This window comes from Mustela lutreola, chromosome 8 (genome assembly GCF_030435805.1).
Source record: "Mustela lutreola isolate mMusLut2 chromosome 8, mMusLut2.pri, whole genome shotgun sequence".
Taxonomy (NCBI): domain Eukaryota; kingdom Metazoa; phylum Chordata; class Mammalia; order Carnivora; family Mustelidae; genus Mustela; species Mustela lutreola.
In genome coordinates, this window is record NC_081297.1 from 151,375,896 (window position 1) to 151,396,361 (window position 20,466).

The 20,466-nt window shown below is 53.6% G+C and overlaps 1 protein-coding gene and 1 long non-coding RNA gene across 8 annotated transcripts in view; one reads left to right on the forward strand and one right to left on the reverse strand.

Annotated features, from left to right (window-relative positions):
* Positions 1-1,973: 1,973 nt before the first annotated feature.
* On the reverse strand, positions 1,974-12,553 carry LOC131839676 (uncharacterized). 4 transcript variants are annotated; one of them, XR_009357046.1, is made up of 4 exons: positions 12,375-12,553; positions 3,617-4,735; positions 2,358-3,091; positions 1,974-2,266 (listed from the first exon to the last, which is right to left on the reverse strand). It is a non-coding gene; the product is annotated as an uncharacterized LOC131839676 (long non-coding RNA). The 4 variants fall into 4 exon arrangements; XR_009357048.1 differs by lacking the exon at positions 12,375-12,553 and adding an exon at positions 5,099-5,660 and having other exon boundaries at positions 3,617-4,940; XR_009357047.1 differs by lacking the exon at positions 12,375-12,553 and having other exon boundaries at positions 3,617-3,764; positions 4,626-5,650.
* The window catches only part of SHANK3 (SH3 and multiple ankyrin repeat domains 3), a 51,528-nt gene continuing 41,163 nt past the window's right edge, over positions 10,102-20,466 (forward strand). For all 4 annotated transcript variants that reach the window (XM_059187420.1, XM_059187421.1, XM_059187423.1 and 1 more), the window contains exons 1-10: positions 10,102-10,259; positions 11,559-12,225; positions 12,613-12,816; positions 13,681-13,752; positions 16,004-16,112; positions 16,188-16,339; positions 16,433-16,600; positions 16,770-16,886; positions 17,277-17,354; positions 18,331-18,397. In XM_059187420.1, coding sequence (XP_059043403.1) covers positions 11,923-12,225; positions 12,613-12,816; positions 13,681-13,752; positions 16,004-16,112; positions 16,188-16,339; positions 16,433-16,600; positions 16,770-16,886; positions 17,277-17,354; positions 18,331-18,397 — 1,270 coding nt within the window. In that variant the 5' untranslated portion in view covers positions 10,102-10,259; positions 11,559-11,922. The remainder of the gene's footprint in view (positions 10,260-11,558; positions 12,226-12,612; positions 12,817-13,680; positions 13,753-16,003; positions 16,113-16,187; positions 16,340-16,432; positions 16,601-16,769; positions 16,887-17,276; positions 17,355-18,330; positions 18,398-20,466) is intronic.

Here is a 20,466-nt window from a genome sequence, read left to right on the forward strand (position 1 = left end):
TACTTCTATATGACACTGTATTGGTGGTCCCAGCCATTGGAATAAGGCAAGAAAAATAAATAAAATGGAGAAAATTCTAAAGAAATAAGTATTTTGTTATTTGCTGATGACCTGATTATGTAGAAAATCCTGAGGAACCTATAAAAATGCTACTAGAACTAAGTGAATTTAACAAGTTTACAGGCTACAAAGTTTATATACAAAAATATATACTTTTTTGTAGATAACTTTTTCTTTTTTTGGCTAGTATACTGAATATACTATACTAACAACAAACAATTATAAAATGAACTTAGGGGTGCCTGGGGGCTCAGTTGTTAAGCGTCTACCTTCAGCTCAGGTCATGATCCCAGGGTCCTAGGATCGAGCCCCGCATCAGGCTCCCTCCTCAGTGGGGAGTCTGCTTCTCCCTCTCCGACTCCCCCTGCTTGTGTTCCCTCTCTCACCATGTCTCTCTCTGTCAAGTAAATAAATAAAATCTTTAAAAAAAATAAAAAAAGGAAATGAACAAAGACAAAAAGAGACCAACAAAAAACCAGAACTAACTGTAGAGAACAAACTGATGGTTCTAGTAGGGAGGGGTGTAGGGGGATGGGTGAAATAGGTGAAGGGGATTAAGAGCGCGCTTACCACAATGAGCACTGAGTAAGGTATAGAGTTGTTGAATCACTGTATTATTGTACACATGAAATTAATATAGCATTACATGTTAAAAAATAAAAAAATTCTAAGAATAAAAAATGAAATTAAAATTTCACTTGCAATAATGTGAAATAACAAAATTCTTAGGCATAAATTTAAGAAAAATGCATAAAAATTCTACACTGAAAACTACTAAGCCTTGCTGAAATAGATTAAGGAAGACCAAAATAAATGAAGAGATTTACCATGATCACACATAGGATGATCCAATATTGTTAAGAATCCATTCTTTCTAGATATACTTATAGATATAATTCAGTACCAATAAAATTCCCATCGGGTTTTTAAAAAAATTTGTAGAAACTGATAAACTGATTCTAAACTTTATATGGAAATGAAAATGACCTAAAACAGCCAAAAAGATTACAGAAAAACAAAGTTGTAGGGCTTATAGTACTTGATTTCAAGACTTCACAGAAATTAAGAAATCCGGGGTGCCTGGGTGGCTCAGTGGGTTAAAGCCTCTGCCTTCGGCTCAGGTCATGATCTCAGGGTCCTGGGATTGAGCCCCATATTAGGCTCCCTGCTCAGCGGGGAACCTTCTTCCTCCTCTCTCTCTCTCTCTCTCTCTCTGCCTGCCTCTCTGCCTGCTTGTGATCTCTGTCAAGTAAATAAATAAAAAAAACCTTTTGGAGAAATTAAGAAATCTGGTATTAGTGAAAATATAAATGTAGATTGAAGGAAAAATCAGGAATAGACCTGCATATATGTGATCAACAGATTTTCAATAAACGTGGAAAGGCATTTCAGTGGAAAAGCAAAGTCTTTTCAAAAATGGTGCTGGGAGGGTGCTAAAGCAGTAAGACCCGTAGAGACAGAGGACAGAATATTGGGTCCAGGGGCTAGCAGAGGGGGATGGAGAGTTACTCATGATGGGCACCGTTTCTGTGTGGGGTAATGAAAAAAGTTCTGGAGACCCACGGACAGTGGAGATGGTTGCACAATAATACAGATGGACGTAAAGCCACTGAGCTAGACAGTGGCTAAGAGGGTGTATTTTATGTTATATATATCTCACCACAGTAAAAACTATTTTGAAATAATTTGAAAAGTGGCCCAAAACAAATGGACATCCCCAAACGGAAAAAACAAATATCAACCCTTTTTGACATCACAGATAAAAACTAATTTGAAATTAATCATAGACCTAACTGTTGCAAATAAAACTTTCAAGATGAAAACACAGAGGAAACGTTTTGTGATTTTTGAGGTAGGCAAAGATTTTTTAGGACATAAAGAATATGACAAATAAAAGAAAAAATGTGCATTGATTCTATAATAATGAAAGCTTTTTATTCTTTGAAAGAAAATGCCTTTGAAAAGGCAAGCAACAAAATTGGAGAACGTTAGGCAAAAAAGCTTGCGTCCAGAATATATAGAGATACTACTACATTTCGGTAAGTCAAACTACTTAGTTTTTTAAAAACGGGAGAATAGACTCGAACAGACATGTCACCAAAGAAGACGTGTGAATGGTCTACAAGCATGCCAGAAGAGGCTCGACATCATCAGGGAAATGCTGATTTAAACGACAAGGAGATACTGCTACCATCCATTAAAATGGCTACAATTAAAAAAAAAAAAAAACAGTCAATGCCAAGTGTTGGCAAGGATATGGAGGAAATGGAAGAAGCTGGAATTTAAAATGATATTACCATTCTGGAAAACTGCTTGCCAGTTTCTTAAAAAGTGAGCGTGGGTCTACGGTAAGACTTAGCCACTCTGTCTCCACCCAAGAGAACCAAAAGCCACGCAGACGCTTCATGCAAGTGTTCCTAGCGGTTCTGTTCACGATCCTTCCGAACTGTAAAAAAGTGTACATCTCAACAGATTAATTGATAGGCAAAATGTGGTATTTTCTTTTTTTTTTTTTTTAAATAAGTTTATTTATTTTGGTGGGGGACGAGGCAGGGGAGAGAGGGAGAATCCCAAGCAGGCTCCGCCCCCAGGACAGAGCCTGACCCGGCGGGATCTCACCACCCCGAGATCGCGACCTGAGCCGGACCCAGAGTGGGACCCTCAGCAGACCGAGCCCCCAAACGCAGTGTTTTCCTGCAGCGACTCTCACGCAGAACGAAAAGAAAGAGGAGGGACGTTCACCCCAAGAAGCGCTTGCCTTGACGCTGGAGGGCAGGCCCGGGCAGGTGGGAGGCTGCGGGTTAGGGCGGATGGGCCGGCCCTGCCCTGCCACCGAGGAAGGCGACAAGGGGGCTGAGACCTCTCTCGGGGACGGGCTCCTTCCCTGGCCCCGCGGGCTCTCCAGCCCCCTCCACTCCACACAGGGAGCAGCTGGTGCCCCAGGCCAGTCGGAGCGGACCGCAGCGGAGGCGTCTTTCTTCCAGCAGCAGCGCGCTTGCGGCCCGGTGGGCTTCGCGGTCTTCTTCTTCTTCTTCTTCTTCTTTTTTAAAAATATTTTATTTATTTACTTGACAGACAGACATCACAAGCAGGCAGAGAGGCAGGCAGAGAGAGAGGAGGAAGCAGGCTCCCTGCTGAGGGAGGAGCCCAATGCAGGACTCGATCCCAGGACCCTGAGATCAGACCTGAGCCGAAGGCAGAGGCTTTAACCCACTGAGCCACCCAGGTGGCTGTCTTCTTCTTCTTCTTTTTCTTTTTAATTTATTTTCAGCATAACAGTATTCATTGTTTTTGCACCACACCCAGTGCTCCATGCAATCCGTGCCCTCCCCAATACCCACCACCTGGCTCCCCCAATCCCCAAACCCCCGCCACTTCAAACCCCTCAGATTGTTTCTCAGAGTCCACAGTCTCTCATGGTTCACCTCCCCTTCCAATTTCCCCCAACTCCCTTCTCCTCTCCATCTCCCCATGTCCTCCATGCTATTTGTTATGCTCCACAAATAAGTGAGACCATATGATAATTGACTCTCTCTGCTTGACTTATTTCACTCACCATAATCTCCTCCAGTCCTGTCCATGTTGCTACAAAAGTTGGGTATTCATCCTTTCTGATGGAGGCGTCATACTCCATCTGTATATGGACCACATCTTCCCCTCCGCCAGAGGCCCCTAACCGGTTGTTCCGCCTGCAAGGCTTGTGTCTGTCTTCCAACACAGGGATGGATTTATTATTTCAAAATAATAACACTACTGTATTGTACACTTAAAAATGGTTAGGATGGTGACTTTGCTGTTATGTATTATTTACCATAACAACAAAAAACCCGCAGAGTTCTTGAATTGTCAGTGACCTTTGCAGGGAAGAGTAAACTCGTGGGTAAAACACATGCTCTTGAAAGAAAAAGTAATTGGAATCCTAAATGTGAAATTAATTAGGCAGATATTTCTGCCCTTAATTTCACAGTTAAAATATTTAAAATCTAATGCTCTAAGAGTATATAACAAAGATCAGTCATCCCTTCACATCACTCTATATGAAGAATGTTCATTAGAAGGCACTCTGGAGATGACAGAAACCAAATCAGAATTAGGTTTATGATGTTAATAAAAACTGTGTTCATTGTGTACCAGGCCTATGGTAAGCATTTCATATTCACTGAGCTCATCTAGCCTGCACAATGGCCCAGAAGGCCAGGAGCCAACCTTTGAGCTGCGAAGGCAAGTGCTTGCCTCGTGTCCAGCAACTGAAACAGGACCTGGCACGTGGCCAGAATAAAGGGGGGAATGACACAATGCCAACCATCGTCCCCAGCCTGGCAGAGTGTGGCATGGTGTTCTGGAGACATAGGAAAGACAGAGGGAAAGGTAAGAAGCTTTTCCAGGCCACGTGGGTATTTGGAGGCTGAGCTGGGATTTTAATCCCGACACCTGCTCCAAGGACAAACCTTCCACCTGTCCAGTAGGTGGCCTCTCAACCGAGAAGGGAAATCTATTGGCTCTTGAAACCAAAATCAAGAAAAACTGAAGTGCTTTCAGATTTCAGGGCACGTTTAGGGACTTACCCTTCAAAACCTCTTCTGTTCCCCGCATCTGTTCTTCCCCCACTGCTGCTCTCTTCTTAAGGTTGGAATCTTGGTCACCAGTAGCTATTGAGTTCATGGCTCTTATGTAACTATGAAGAGTGTAGAGTGGAGAAACAGTTGTAAAAGGTAAAATCCCAGCACAAGTGATGTCTGGGGGCCTCAGTCGTGAAGCATCTGCCCTTGTTTGGCTCAGGTCATGGTCCCAGGGTCCTGAGATCAAGTGCCACATCAGGCTCCCTGGTCAGTGGGGAGCCTGCTTCTCCCTCTTCCTGCTTGTGTGGTCTTCCTCTCTCTCTGTCAAATAAATAAATAAAATCTTAAAAAAAAAAAAAAAAAAACCCAGGGCAGGATTGTCACTTGTCCTGCTTGGGTCCCATGCCCACTGCCATGGTCCGAGTCCCAGGTCCTCTACGGTCCAGCCTGCATGACTTCGGACCCTTTACGTTACTTACTCTTGATGGCTTTTGGTCCCTCATCTGTGTCACAAGAACAGTAACAGCGGCTCGCTCAGTGAATGGCATGTAGCGCTCAAACACCTTAGTAAGGAATGGATTTTCATAATTCTTATTGCATTTTTTAAAAAATCTAAGCAATTTTCATAAAGCTTTGTGGTGGCCTCTCTGTAGAAAACCCCCTGTGAGGTTGTAACTCTTGCCTGCCCCCTTCCGTTTTGAGGTCTGAGTTATATTATTCTTTGTAGTCTCCGGGAAATTAATGTACAAGGAGACCAGGGGGAATGGGACTCCTCTGAAGGGACACATTTAGGCTGCTTAGGGTCCCCACATAAATTAGGCCCAACTAAGTTCATAACTTCAAATTACAAACTTTTCACAGAAATAATCTGCCGCAAGTGAAACGATTAGACCACCAAAAAGGTTGTATAATAGAACTAAATTGATTAAATTGAGAAATAGAATCTGTGGTCATTGAAACTGAAAACTCTATGAAAAAGAAAACATAGGAGGAGGGGTGCCTGGGTGGTTCAGTGGGTTAAAGCCTCTGCCTTTGGCTCAGGTCGTGATCTCAGGGTCCTGGGATCGAGTCCTGCATCGGGCTCTCTGCTCAGCGGGGAGCCTGCTTCCTCCTCTCTCTCTCTCTGCCTACTTGTGATCTCTGTCTGCCTGCCAAATAAATAAATAAAATCTTTAAAAAAACCCCCCAAACCAAAAACATATGAGGAGAATTAACAGCAGATTGAACACAGACAAAGAGAATATTAATGAGGTGGAAGTCAGAATTGGGAAATTACCCAGAACAGAGCACACACAGAGAAAAAAATATGGTGAGGAAAATAATTGTCAATTTAGAAGTCTGCATTGCTGAACTCTCACTCAAGAAAGAGAGCAAAATAAGACATTTCAGAGACAAAGAATTTCTCACTAACAGACGTTCATTAAAAGTATCTCGAGCATGTGCTTTCCGGAAAAAGAGACTTCAGCCTTGGAGGAAAAGTGAGTGAAGTGTAAAGCAGGGCTGGGCGGTCCGGAGGCAACAACGGTGGGGACCAGCACCTGGAGGGGGAGGCGAGAGGTCACAGTGAAGGTCTCTAAGTTCTTCTCATTCATAGAAGGGAGGTGGAGAGAGTCATCGACTGTAGAATTTGTCAGTTATGCAGGGTGGAAAGTGTATTTACGAAAGTGATAGAGAATGCAAACCTTCCAAGCCAACGCGAGTTGAGGGAAAGGGGAATAGAGAACACTTGACCCCCGTCCAGGAGAGGACAGAAAGGGAGAAAAAGGAAGCATAGATAAGACAGATGCCTATCTTAAAAAGACAGACAACACAAAATAAGATAGTAAAGATCTATTAAAACCCATCACAATCATAATAAACACACTATTAAAGGCTGAAAACGACAAGATTGATTTAAAAAAAATTTAGCTACAGAGACTGTATATCAAAAGCATACTTAAGATATAAGAAAAAGGATAGAAAAAGATACATGAGGTCAATATTCACAAAAAAAGGGCTATGGTAGATTAATGACTGGAAAAAAGAAATTAAGGTAAAAACATTATTAGGGATAAAGAGCAGTAGTGTATAATATCAAAAGGAATAATTATCAGGAAGGTATAATAATCTTAAACCTCTTAGCTCTTAAAAACCGAGTCTCAAAAATATAAAACCCAAACTGGCAGATTTTGTGGAGAGACTGCTAAAACCAATATCATAGTAGTGGGATTTTAACCCATTTCTTTTAGTAATTTCTAAATCAAGTAGATGCAAAATTAGAAAAGGCATGGGATTTTTTTTTTTTTAAGATTTTATTTATTTATTTGACAGAGAGAAATCACAAGTAGGCAGAGAGGCAGGCAGAGAGAGAGGAGGAAGCAGGCTCCCGGCTGAGCAGAGAGCCCGATGCGGGACTCGATCCCAGGACCCCGAGATCATGACTTGAGCCGAAGGCAGCGGCTTAACCACTGAGCCACCCAGGCACCCCAGCATGGGATATTTAAATAATACAGTTAACAAGCTGGATATAACAGAGATTCTGTATCTGCGGCTCTCTGTATCTCTATATCTTCTTGCACGCAACCATTCCTATGGAACAGACAGGAAACCTTTATAGAAAGAGCCAGTGCAGCCACGCTACACGGGAAGTCTTCACACAATCCCAAAAGATCAGGGCTATGCAGACCCCCTCCTCGGACCATATACAATAAAGTAAGAAATCAGCCACTAAAGGTTAGTCCTCCCTCCAAAAAAACCTATTATGCATTTGAAAATGGAAAGAAGCATACTTTCAGCAATTCCCAAGCCAAAAAAATTGATACTAGAAAATCAGAAGAACGTGAAATTAAAAATACTACTTATCAATTCTTAAGGGACATTAACTGAAGTGCCACTTGGAAATATATAAACTTAAAAGCTTACAATCAGAAAAGGGAAAGACTAAAAATTGAATTAAATATCCAACTCGAGAGATTAGAAAAAGAATCATAACACAATAAAAAATAGAGATAATAGAACAGAATAAAACCAAATAGAAAATACAGATGATTAGCAAAATGAAAAGCTGATTCTTTTAAAAAAATATTTATTTATTTATTTGGCAGAGAGAGAGAGAGAGAAGGTGCAGGAGCATAAGCAGGGGGAGTGGCAGGCAGGGGCAGAGGGAGAAGTAGGCTCTCTTATGAGCAGGAAGCCTGTTGTGGGGTTTGATCCCAGGCCCCTGGGGTTTTGATCCGAGCCAAAGGCAGACATTTAACCTACTGAGCCAACCAGGTGTCCCTAAAAAGTTGATTCTTTTTTAATTTTTAAAAGATTTTATTTATTTATTTGACAGACAGAGATCACAAGGAGGCAAAGAGGCAGGCAGAGAGAGAGAGGGGGAAGCAGTCTCCCCGCTGAGCAGAGGACCCTGAGATCATGACCTGAGCCGAAGGCAGAGGCTCAACCCACTGAGCCACCCAGGCGCCCTAAAAAGCTGATTCTTTAGAAATAATTTGTATTCCCAGAAGAGTAAAACTTAGTGTATCAGACTCAGGATGAAACTGGACCTAAATATATTGATGGACATTAAATAAGTCGAGGGAATCAAACTTAGCCCCAATGACACCGGCCCCAGACGGTTTGACAGTGAGCTCGACATCCGAGGGTTCCTGTCTCGCAGGAAGGGCTCCAGACTTTGGGAGAGGGTCTGAGCTGCAGAGAAAGTTGTGGGAGCTTTGGAGCCCCCACTGTGTCCCGGGCACTCCTCCTGGGCCACAGACACAGTAAACGGTAAGTAAGTGAATGCGAGTGTGTTAGGACAGGTGCCACGGCAGGAAGAGAACTAGATCAGAGGGAGGCGGGCGGAGGAGCATGGGGAGAAAACTGCGGACAGGAGAGAAGAAGGGCAGTCAGTGGGGGGCTGAGAACCGAATGCCCCACCAAGTTGTCATGGAAACCGAGGGGGAGTGGGGGAGCTGGGAGAAGCTGCTGCGGGAGGCAGGGTTGGGATTTGGGGAGGAAGCGGCCCCAGGAGTGGGGAAGGAGGGAGGGCAATACGAGGAAGTGAATGGAGGCCATCAACTGCCCGGAGAGGAGCCTCCCCAGAGGCCAGGAGGGCATGGACCACAGACGCTGGAAGGGGGCTTAAGAATGTGAAGGTGCCGGGAAGTCAATCAAGGCCACCAGACAACTGAGGTTCGGGAGGTCAAGGAGGAAGAGGGCACTGTGTGGTGGGGTGGGGCAGGCTGTGGTGAGGCAAGGGCCTTTGTGTGGCCTGTGGGCCTGGGCCAGCTGCGTGGTTGTGGGTTAGGGGCCCATTCCGGGATGTGCCAGGCACTGTTCTAGGTGCTTTGCCCACATGAATTCCCCAAGGCCCTGTGGGGCCTGTTTGCCTCTGAATATGTGTGGCGAGAGAATGTGGGAAAGCAGCAGGGAGGGTGAGAAACATTCTTCTGGAATCTTGGCCTGGATGGAAGGAGTGGGAAGCAGAGGGCCGTGGGTCTGGTGGCTGGACAGAGACACGGTGCGGAGGCTGGGCAGCGGGAGGCAAAGGGTGGCTCTGCCCGGGAGGCAGAGTTTTGCTGAGTGAGGGGCTGCTCAGGAGTTATGGGGGCTGGCCAGGGGCCTGGTTGTTTTGTTCCCAACAAAATAAAGGGCAAAGACACCCACCATACTTTGGCTTCATCCTCTGTAAACCCACCATGCTGCGGGGACGGAAGGACGTAATGTGGGTTAGGTGCTTCTGGGTTCTGTTATTTTTGCTGTTTGCTGGGGTGGTGGGAAGAGCCGGGGGAATGTGCAGGCTTGGAATTCATTCATTATGTGCCCATCCTATGTGCCAGGCACCTTGTGGAACCAGGACAAAACCAAGCAAGGGCTCTGGTATCTCCTGGGGCAGTGCTGGGCCCACCTAGGCCTGGAGACCAAAGATCTGTTGGTTGCGATCAGCAAAAAAGGAGATTTTCCCCTAAAAGATTTTGTGGCTGCACTGCAGGGGGGGCAGTAGAAGGGGGCAGGGAGGCGCTGGGAGGTTGCAGGGGCTCCCTTGAAGTCCAAGCTGGGTGGGCAGCTTGGCAGGGTGAGTGCAGAGGTCTGGGCTGCTGGGACTGGTGGTGAGGAAAGGGGCAGCCTCCTCTTGGCCTCCTGCCTTCATCCCCCCCGAAACCAAGCACTTGAGCAAGCAGGTTCCTGGCCTAGCAGCCAGCCACAGAGGGACGAAAGGCTGGGAGCTGGGAGCAAAGGCAGCTGGGGTTTGTGGTGGGAGGGTTGGGGAAGGCAGGGTAGGCAGGAATTGTGGGTCTGGTGACTTGCTGGGGGATGGGGGCAGGAAGGTAGTGGAGACAGGAGAGGGGCTGGGAAGCAGCAGTTTCCTCTCTCTAGGGCTGGGCCGCAGGAAATCCAACCCTCACACTTCCCAAGGTGCTTCCTGCAGATAAAGTGGCCTTCTGACAGGCCCCTTCCTGCTCCCCCTTTCCCCAGCCCTCCCATCCTGCCTCAGTCCCCAGGGGACCCGCAGCTCCCCCACTCTGGCCAGGCCAGTGGCCTTGGGAAGAGTCTGGACAAGGGGGTGGGAGGTCTGGGCATCCTGGGGCCACACTTCCCGGCAGGGAGGGTCCAACCGGGCTTGAGGAGAAAGCAGGACCAGACCCACAGACAGCGCTGGAGATTCGGCTCTGTGGGGTCAGTGGAGTCCTGGGAGGCAGAGATTTTTTTCCTAAAGCGGTAGTGGATGGAAGAGGGGGGAGCCAGGGCTCCCTCAGGGGTTAGGGGTGGTCCTTGGGAAGAGGGCCTTGCTCTGGGGTGATAGGAGATCGCTCTGTTGGCATAGGGGTCGGTATGGGGGGGGGCTTTGTGGTGGGCAGGTAGTTGTCAAGATGGCTCTGTGGGGAGTGGTCTGTTCTTGGAGGGAGTGCCAAGTGCTGTTCTTGAGGGGTTGGGGTGTTTCCAGGTTGTCATGGGGGAGGGGTAGGGAGGTTTTTCTCTGTGTAGGGGGTTCATTCAAGTTTATTCCTGGGAGCCTCGGGGGATTCAGGGCTGTTCTAGGAGAAGGCTGGGAAGGTTGGGGGTGGGGGGCGCCCAGGGGCTCTTTTCTAATGGAGACCAGGCTGGGTCATGCTTGGTTGTTCTGTGACCATTATCAAGCACGTCCAGTGAAAGGGCGAGCAGCTCCGCTATGGGGTTCAGGGCCTTTCTTTGGGGGCACAGTCAAGGCATGTTGGGGAGTTCTGGGGAAGTCAGGAGCTGTTTCTCGGGAGCTCGGGGATATTCCGACAGTTAGGGGCTGCTCTTTGCTCTCAGGGGTCTTGAGGGCCCAGGTTTCACAGCACTGGGGTAGTTCTGTGCGGTTTATCAGGGTTGGGGGGGGGTTGAAATGCTCCAATGGGGCGGTGGTGCCTGAGCTAGTTTCTTTACTGCGCTCCCCTCCTCTCCGCCCACTCATCACCCCCTCCCGCGTTGCCACGACAACGTAGAAAACTAAAATTCACTTCCCCGTGCAGGTGGAGACTAGTAGCGCCCCCTCCCCTAAGCCAGTCCTCATAGGTCGCGCCCCCATCCTGTCGTCGCTAAGGTGACGGAAAAGGGGAGACAGGCGTTGGTCTAGGCAGACCACGGGGCCTGGAGAGTGGGGAGGACGAGGCGGCCGTGGAGTCCAGAGCGAACTCCCCAAACTCGGCTGGGGATGCCGGCAGCCGCGCTGAACGCTATTTAGGGTGGTCGTAAGGGTTAAGTCGGAGGGTTAACTGGCTCTCGAGGTGGGAGAGCCCCTAGCCCTTCCCTGGCCCCGACGTCTCCTCCGTCTCACACCCAGGACTGGGGCAGGGCTGGTCCCCGTCATCTCCCTCGGGCCTTGAGTGAGGTAGGGAGGTCGGTAGAATGGGGGAGAAGCTGCCACCCCCGGAAATTAATTCTCCCGTTTTTCTCTCCCCTCCCCGCCCTCTCTGGTCCCTGTGCCCAACGCGGACCCCACCCCCGCCTCAGGACCCCCGTCTCGCGGACTCTTCCCCGGTGGTCCGCGGATGCTCGCACGCAGCCGAAGGGCGGCGCGGCCCTCGCGGCTCAGCCACTCCCCCCACGCCAAGGCCTAGGACTCCCCACACCCCCGGCGCAGCCCCCAGGGCCCCCGCCCTGTGGGGCGGCCCAGGCCCTCCGCACGAACCCTCCCACCTCACCCCGGGGACCCGAACAGTCCCCCTCGCCCCCGGTCCCCGGCTGGCCCTGAGCCCTCCCGGCCCCCGCCTCCGGCGCGGCCCCCTTGCCACCCCCGCTTCCCTCTCGGCTCAGGCCCCCTCCCCCCGCCGCCCCCGCCCCCGGGGAAGGCAGGCGCCGAGCTGAGCCGGGGCCGATGCAGCTGAGCCGCGCCGCCGCCGCTGCCGCCGCCGCCGCCGCCGCCCCTGCGGAGCCCTCGGCGCAGCTGTCCCCCGCGCCGGCCCCGGCCCCGGCCCCCCCCGGCCCCCTCCCGCGCAGCGCGGCCGACGGGGCTCCGGCGGGGGGGAAGGGGGGGCCGGGGCGCCGCGCGGAGCCTCAGCGCGCTCCGCTCTCGGCCGCGAGCCGCCCGGGCTCCGGCCCGGGCGCCGGCGCTGGGATGGACGGCCCCGGGGCCAGCGCCGTGGTCGTGCGCGTCGGCATCCCGGACCTGCAGCAGACGGTAAGCCCCACCGCCCCGTCCCGGCAGCGCCCCCGCCCTCCTCGCCCAGCGCCCCCCCCCCAACCCCGTCCACCAGCTCCCCCCCATCCTCCCCACCCCCCGCGCGCTCGGAGGCGGGTGCCGGGGACCCCAGGCCCGCGGCTACTCACCCCTCCCCCGCCGCCTCCGCGGAGACCCTCCCCACCACTCGGGCGGGGGCGGGGCCCGGGGAAGCACCGCCCTCGGGGCGGGTTCTCGCCCGCTGGACGCGGAGGCGCCGGGTCCCCGGCTTGGGCTCGGGAGCCCCGGAGTCCTGCCGGGGCTCCCGGGACTTGGTCCCCTGCGCCGGGCCGGGCGGGGCCGGGCGGCGCTCATGCGGTCCGCACTCATGATCCCGCTCCGCCGCAGAAGTGTCTGCGCCTGGACCCGGCCGCGCCCGTGTGGGCCGCCAAGCAGCGCGTGCTCTGCGCCCTCAACCACAGCCTCCAGGACGCGCTCAACTACGGGCTCTTCCAGCCGCCCTCCCGGGGCCGTGCCGGCAAGTTCCTGGACGAGGAGCGGCTCTTACAGGAGTACCCGCCCAACCTGGACACGCCCCTGCCCTACCTGGAGGTGAGCGGCGGGCGGAGGCGCGCGACCGGGGGCGGGGGTGGGGGAGCGCGCGGGGCACGACCCTGGAGTTCCGTAACGAGAGCCGTGAAGGGCACGGCCGTGAGGGGCGCGGACCGGAGGAGTCGGCCGGGCGCGCGCGCGCGCGTGTGTGTGTGCGGTGCGGGAGGGGGTCTGCGGGAGCCCCGCTCAGCGAACGGTGCATACGGTGTGCGTGCGAGGCGCGGGGTGCCGTGTGTGGAGCGTGTGAGGTGTAGAGCAGTACGTGCCGCGAGCGGGTTTGCAGTGCGCGTCTCGTGTGCTGGGAACGCGGGGGGCTTCTGCGGAGCGCGGTGTCCGTGCGCAGAGCCGGGTGTGGAGGAAGCCGCGCCTCACCTGGGTCTGCACATCTGTGCCCCTCCCCCGCCCCGGAGTCTCTGAGGGCACACCTCAGTCTCTCTCGTTCGCTCACCCCCATTCACGATGGAAAGGGTGTTGAGTGCGCTGTCAGGAGTGGGGACACAGACTGACTTACAGTTTGGGGTGGTGGTGGCAAGGGCAGTGAGCATTACGGTGGCTGAGCTCAAAGTCGGCTTGGCCGCTCGGGTGGCAGAGGGAAATGGGGTCAGTCCCACTCAGGGCATGTCTAGGAAGGTAAGCCTGGAATCAGGTCTTAGAAAAGGAGTGGGAATGAAAGAAAGGGTGTTGCAGGTTAGGGGACAGCGGGCACGCGTGCCATCGGAACTCGGTGTTGGTGCTGTGTCCGTGGTCCTGCGCGTGAGGTTGGTGTGGCCGGCAGGCTGAGGAAACAGGACTTGGTTTTGTGTGTGCATTTGCTCACTCAGCCCAGGTGGGTGCCTTTTCTCTGCCTTTTCTTTACCTGAGCAGTTTCGATACAAGAGGCGAGTTTATGCCCAGAACCTCATTGATGATAAGCAGTTTGCAAAGCTTCACACAAAGGTAAGGAGGAAGCCACAGAGGAGGGACTCCAGAGGTGACCCCCCTGGCCCCCATGAGCAGTGCTCCCCTCACCCCAGGCTTCACGGGATTTTGTGATATCAAAAATGCCATTAAAAAATTCCCAAGAGCTCTTCCTCTGCCCCCAGCACCCTCCACCCTGGCTTGGGGCTGACCGCTGTCCCTCCAGCTTGGCTCAGTCTGTTTTCTCTTGCATCGGGGGCCCAGAGCAGGTGCTGGGGCAGCTGGGGGGCTAGGTGCGGACTCCAGCACCATGACTGTTGTGTGGGTGCTCTACTGCCGGGTTTCAGTGAGATCAGACTCTTGCTCACCCCTCTGGGGGGCCCCTGGCTGGGCGTGGTGGTGGGCTATGATAGCACGTGGTGTCTTGGTGAGAGCCTGGGTGGACTGGGAGTGAAGAAGCACCTGATGTTCTGTGTAGGGGACCTGGGGGTGGGGGGAGGACTAGGAGCCTAGCACTTAGTGGTTACACAGTGCTGGGCACCAATAATTAAGGCAGTCACTAATTTTCTCCTGGGAAGAAAGGAGAAAAGAGGGAGGGGCTATTGTTATCCCATTTTCCAGACGAAGATACTGAGTCCCAGGGAAGTTATGTGACATGCTTGTGGGTGTGCAGCCAGTGAAACTGGGGCTGAATCCAGATCTGTCTGACGCTGGGGGCCTGTGCTTGGGCGTACCTACTGAGTGCCAGGGCTCAGTGGGCCTGACCCCAAATGTTCTTTGGGGGCCACCTCACTACCTTCTCTGAATGCAGGAGAGGCAATGTGGGTGCCACGGACCCTACCCACAGGCAGCCTCCCTTAGCTGCCACCTCAGGTTCCAGTGACTGGTGGGCCTTTGCTTACTGGATACTTCATTGACAATCTTTGGAGCTTGTCTCTGTCTAGGAGAAGGATCAGAGCATTGGGCCACAGTGACCCTTCTGTGACCATGGAGCCTCCATGCCAGGCTCTTCTGCTGCTCTCAGGGTACATGGGGGTCAGAGGCCATGATTTTGGCTGGGCGGAGACTGTGGCTTCACTCTCCATTTGCCCCAGTGTGATCCTGTCACTCTGGGGTCCCCCCCCCCCCCCGCCCATGGTTATCTCTTAAAACTGTCGTGAGCAGCTCACAGAACACTGGTGACACTGGTGACTGTTGACTCCCAGTGAGTCCCAGTTGTTTTTAGATTGAGTTTTCTTTCTTTCTTTTTTTTTTTTTTTTTAAGATTTTATTTATTTATTTGACAGAGAGAGACACCAAGAGAAAGGGAACACAAGTGGGGGGAGTGGGAGAGGGAGAGGGAGAAGCAGGGTTTCCACTGAGCAGAGAGCCCGATGAGGGGCTCCATCCCAGGACCCTGGAATCATGACCTGAGCCAAAGGTAGATGCGTAACTGTTTGAGCCCCCCAGGTGCCCCAGATTGAGATTCAATCCTCCTCCAGCCCCGCATGTGTCTGCCTGCCCCTACTCTGGCCAGCGCTCATATCACACCCTCGCCTCTGGGTCTGGCTGAATTCTCTCCCCATCGTGAGCACCCTTCTTCCTGCTTGATGGTCCAGACCCACCTTAGGGGGCCACCTCCCATGGGTGTCCTCTCCCGTCTGTGATGCAATCTGAGTGTTTGGAGAAGACCTGGGGCCTCGGCCAAGGTGCCTTGCCGTGTGGCATCTGAAGCACCAGCCTCACTGAGTCTCTGCAGAGTGAACTAATGCGCGACTAGGTCAGCGAGTGCAAGGCAGGCCAAGTCAGGTCACAGGAGGGGCGGCCTGCAGGTGAGGAAGGGCCTTGGGGATAAGGGTCTGCCTTGGGGTGGACGCATGGAGAAGAAGGAACAGGACCACCTCGGAGTGACGGGCTGTGGGCTGTGAGGGGGGCGCTTCTGCGTGGGCACCCTGGGCTCCTGCAGGCTGGGCAGGGGGGTGCCCACGAGGCTGAGGCTGGGGGCGGGAGTTTGCCTGGGGGCATGACCAGGGCAACCTGGCCTTGGTGAGGGGCCAGCCTGGCTGAGACCGGCCCCTGCCGTGGGCCTAAGGTGCAAGGAAGGGCTTCAGGCAGCCCATCGGCCCAGTGAGCTGAGGTGGGCCACGTGGGAGTACAAGGCTTAAGGTGATGGGAGGGGGTGACAAGGTCATGCTGCAGGGTGACACGTGTGAGCAGGCAGCAGCTCCTGTAGGGTGACCCGTGCCTGAGGCTTGCTGGTGGAAGTGGGTAACTGTGCTGCTGGGCTGACCAGGATGGCTGGGCATTCCAGGCAAACCTGAAGAAGTTCATGGATTACGTCCAGCTGCACAGCACGGACAGGGTGGCCCGCCTACTGGACAAGGGGCTGGACCCCAATTTCCACGATCCTGACTCAGGAGGTGAGAAGCAGAGCAAGAAGGGGCATGGCCTTGGAGTGATTGGGACCTTAACCTTCCTCTGTCTTTTGAACCCAGAGTGTCCTCTGAGCCTCGCGGCCCAGCTGGACAACGCCACGGACCTGCTGAAGGTGTTGAGGAATGGCGGCGCCCACCTGGACTTCCGCACTCGAGACGGCCTCACCGCCGTGCACTGTGCCACGCGCCAGCGGAATGCCGCAGCCTTGACGGTCAGTGTGGGCGGGTCCCTGGCCTGGAGGGGCACAGGGCCCAGCTGGGGGAGGAAGCGGGCCCGCCTGGATGCTGAGGCTCCTTGCCCTCAGACCCTGCTGGACCTGGGCGCTTCACCCGACTACAAGGACAGCCGCGGCCTGACGCCCTTGTATCACAGTGCCCTGGGGGGCGGGGACGCCCTCTGCTGTGAGCTCCTCCTTCACGACCACGCTCAGCTGGGGACCACAGATGAGAATGGCTGGCAGGAGATCCATCAGGTGGGCAGGGAGTGGGAGGGCACGGTTTGGGGGGCGGTCTTGGCCTCTGTCTAGGGGTCGGGGGAGGCTCCCGGCTCTGTCAGGCAGTGGGGGCTTGCCCGGCCCCGTCGGCGGGACTGGGGGTCCTGGACTGTGTTCAGGGACCCAACTTCATCTCCCTTACCTCCAGGCCTGCCGCTTTGGGCACGTGCAGCACCTGGAACACCTGCTGTTCTACGGAGCTGACATGGGGGCTCAGAACGCCTCAGGGAACACAGCCCTCCACATCTGTGCCCTTTATAACCAGGTGTGACTCTGTGTGCACGTGCGTGTGTGCGCGCAGCTGCCCCTGTGCAGTGCTTGCTTGCCTGTCTAGTCCTGCTTTTCCTTCGTGGGTGCGTGTTCTGTGTCCTGCTGTGAACTGTAGCCTTCCGGGCCGGTGCACACATCCGTTCCCGGGGCACACATGCACGTGTGTGCTCCGAACAGCTGGGAGTGAATTGTGCACATCTAGGCTTTCTGGGCCAGTGGGACACTTGTGTGTCGTGTATACCTCGTCTGCTCGTCCCCCTGCTGTGCATATAGGCACTGGACACACGGGTGTGCGGGTGTGCGCCCCGGGCCCCCATCTGTGCCCCATCCTCGCCACGCCCCTCTGGCTGTCCAACTGTGACCCCCATTCCAACTCCCCCAACAGGAGAGCTGTGCTCGAGTCCTGCTTTTTCGTGGAGCTAACAAGGATGTCCGCAATTATAATAGCCAGACCGCCTTCCAGGTACAGGAGTGGTTTACAGGAGGGTGAGGCAGAGCCCTGGGTGTCTGTCTCTGTGTGACTTGCTCTCTCGGGACCTTGGTTCTTTCCCTGGAAGGCAGTAAGGGAGCTCTCACTGAAGGACTGGCCGGGGTGAGAGAAGAAGGGGTGGGCCAGTGCGGGGCCCACTCGGGGGGGCCTTCACTGTGCATGGTTCCCTTGTCTTCCAGGGAGAGAGGAGGGTCATAGGGCTCTGGGGTCAGGGGAGAACCAGTGTGGGCTTGACCTGCCAGATACAGGTGGGGGTGGAGCTGCCAAACCAGGGTGGGAGGATTCGTTACAGTCCCTGACTCAATTCAGGTGATATTTTTGAGCCCCTTGTCCAGCTGGGTTTTGTTCTCGGCCCTGGGATGACCAGGCACGCGAGTCTCTGTGTGCCCTGGAGTTTGTGGGTGAGGGAATGAAGACCGCATTATGGGAATTTTTCGACCACAGAGGAGCTGGGATTCTATTTTCAGTGGGAGTGAGGGCCTTCAGGGGTTTCCTCAGAGGCGTGAGGGAAATAGGTAGGTCCCCTCTGGCAGTCCAGCCAGGGGACAGACGTGGCAGTGGAAGAGCCCAGTGGGTTTGGGCGAGTCTGGAAGGGCCTGTTGGATGACCAGACGCAGAGACAAGGGAAGGGAAGAAGGTGGGGGACAGGTGCGAGGCAGCGGTGGGCCACGGCAGAGGCAGGAGCGATGGTGCGTATGGCGCACTGTTAAGAGAATCAGTAGGGTGACCCATAGGCCTGAACTGTCTTGGCTTTGGCTCTGAAAGTCTCATGTCTTGAGAATTCTCTTGGTCCTGGGCAGAATGGGGTGGAAGGTTAGACGGGGGCCAGGGTCCGAGCCTGGGGCCCCCAACCAAGGGAGACTCCCACACAGGAGCCCGGGGCGATGCACAGGGGTTGGGGGGGCAGGTTTGGCGCCCCTGAGTCCTCTCTCTCTCCCTCCCTTCTCAGGTGGCCATCATCGCAGGGAACTTTGAGCTCGCAGAGGTCATCAAGACCCATAAAGACTCGGATGTTGGTGAGTGCTGCCCAACCCAGGTCCCTGTTTGATGTGGATTTGTGGGAGTTGTCAGGGCCCCAACAGGTGCAGGGGTCAGTGGGGATGGTGGAAGGGAGCTCCCATCCCTGAGGCTCTTCCTTGCAGCTGTGCTTTGGTCAAAGGTCCATTAATAGCCCCTGAAGGTCTGGGGGATCTGCCGAGAGCAGGGCTGGTGTGAGCGGACGAAGGGTGTGAGAAAGGGTTAAGAGCATCGTTGGGTTAGGGCTCTGGGTTGGGGCCATTGTTGAGTTTAGGGATCAACTTAGATTGAGAGCAGGGTTGAAGTTAGGGTCTAGGTTCATTTCCTGTTAGGTCATATGAAGGGTCAGCAGGGAACCTGGGGCGTAGATCTCAGACATTGACCCTCAGTGGGTCACTCTTGCTTGGGGCAAGAGCCAGTTTAGGTGGCCCAGAGCATGCTTTCGTAGGACAGGATCACGTAAGAAAGCAAAGCACAGTGGTCGGGATGCCAATGGAAAAGGGAAGAGCTATCTTCAGGGCCCTGAGCTCTGAATGAGTACCCTGGGGGAGCCCAGGATATGTCTGACTCATAGTCCCAGAAGGAAAGCCAGGAGATGCCACTCGGTCTTGACTCTAGGGCAGGGCAGGAGGACGGGCACGGCCATCATACGGGAGCCTCAAGGAGGTGCCCCCCCCCCGTCAGTGTTGGGTGCCGGGCTGCTCTGGGACCTGTTCTTGGAATCCTCCGTCTGTCTCCCATGTGCAGTGGGTCGGGCTGTGGGAGAGGGTAGGTCTCTCCTCTTGGAAAGGTGACCCCTGCCTCTGACTGCCACAGAGGGGCTCCCTTCTTAGCTCCCTCTGTCCTGTGTGGACCACGTTGTTCTGCCCATGGTTCTCTCTGGAACACAGACTCCCAGGCTTCCCTTTCTGCCATGGTTGCAGTGTCCCCATTAAAAAAACAGAACAAAGCAAAACAAACAAATGACAGTAGACAGCAAAGCGCTAGGGCTGGTCTTGGTTCTTTTGTGAGGTTATGGCAGGGCTAGGTTGAATTTTGAAGTGGGGTTAAGGTTAAGGTCAAGTTCCTGCTTAAGAACTCTTCTGCTGTAGTGTCTCCCCTGAACAGACCTCCTCCAGTGAGGCTTGGTTCTGCATCTCTCATGTCCCAAGATGGCCAGGGGACACGATCATGGGTCGAGTCTCTACAGTTGGGGTGGGGCAGTCCCTCCATGGCTGTGGCAGTTCTGCGAGTATCTGCAGGTCCATGTTGAGGAAACGACTGAACTAATGACATGGCACAGAATTTGGGCCCAGGTTCTGGTTGGGAGAGAATGAGGATGAGGTTGGAGGCTTGAGTTGGGGACAAGAGACAGAGTGAGGGCTCAGTTAGGGTCTGGTTGTCAGCCTGGGAGAACCCTGGTTTGTACACATGTAGGATCCTCTTGTCTTATGGTTGTTTGACCATGGGAAAGCTGCTTAGGACTTCTTTGCCTCAGTTTCTCTTAAGTAAAATATGTTTTTTTATGGTTATTTGTATGCCATTCCATCCCTTGACCTCATGTGGGATTTGAGTCTATGCATCTGGACTCCTTGGTCCACCTGATTAGAGGGAGGAGGGTATCTGGTTCTGGCCCAGAGAGACAAAGGCTCTAGCTACCCCCCTTTTCCTGACCATGGGCAGAGATACTAGAGCTTCTAGGGTCCCCATTATTATGACTCACTGGCTGGCTGGCCTGGCGTGTGCTCGCCAGGCTAGAGTTGGCGTGTCGCTGCTGAGCAGGCGTACAGAGCAGGTAGCCCCTGTGTGGCATTGGCTTTGCCACCTGTGTACCCCAGCCTGCTCAGGGGTCATGCATACACTCAGATGAAGTAGCCAGATGTTGACTTAGCCAGGTGTCCCTGAGTGTTTACTAGGAGCCTTGTTATTTTAGTTTATTCTCTCAATAACCCTGCAAGGAGTGATGATTATTTGTCCATTTTTATAAAGGGGGTTTGGGGCAGAGGCTGTCTTTGGACCTGTCCTTGTCACCCCTACTGCCTCTGCACACCTCCACTCTCTAGGGATACTCCCTCAGTGATAGTCACAA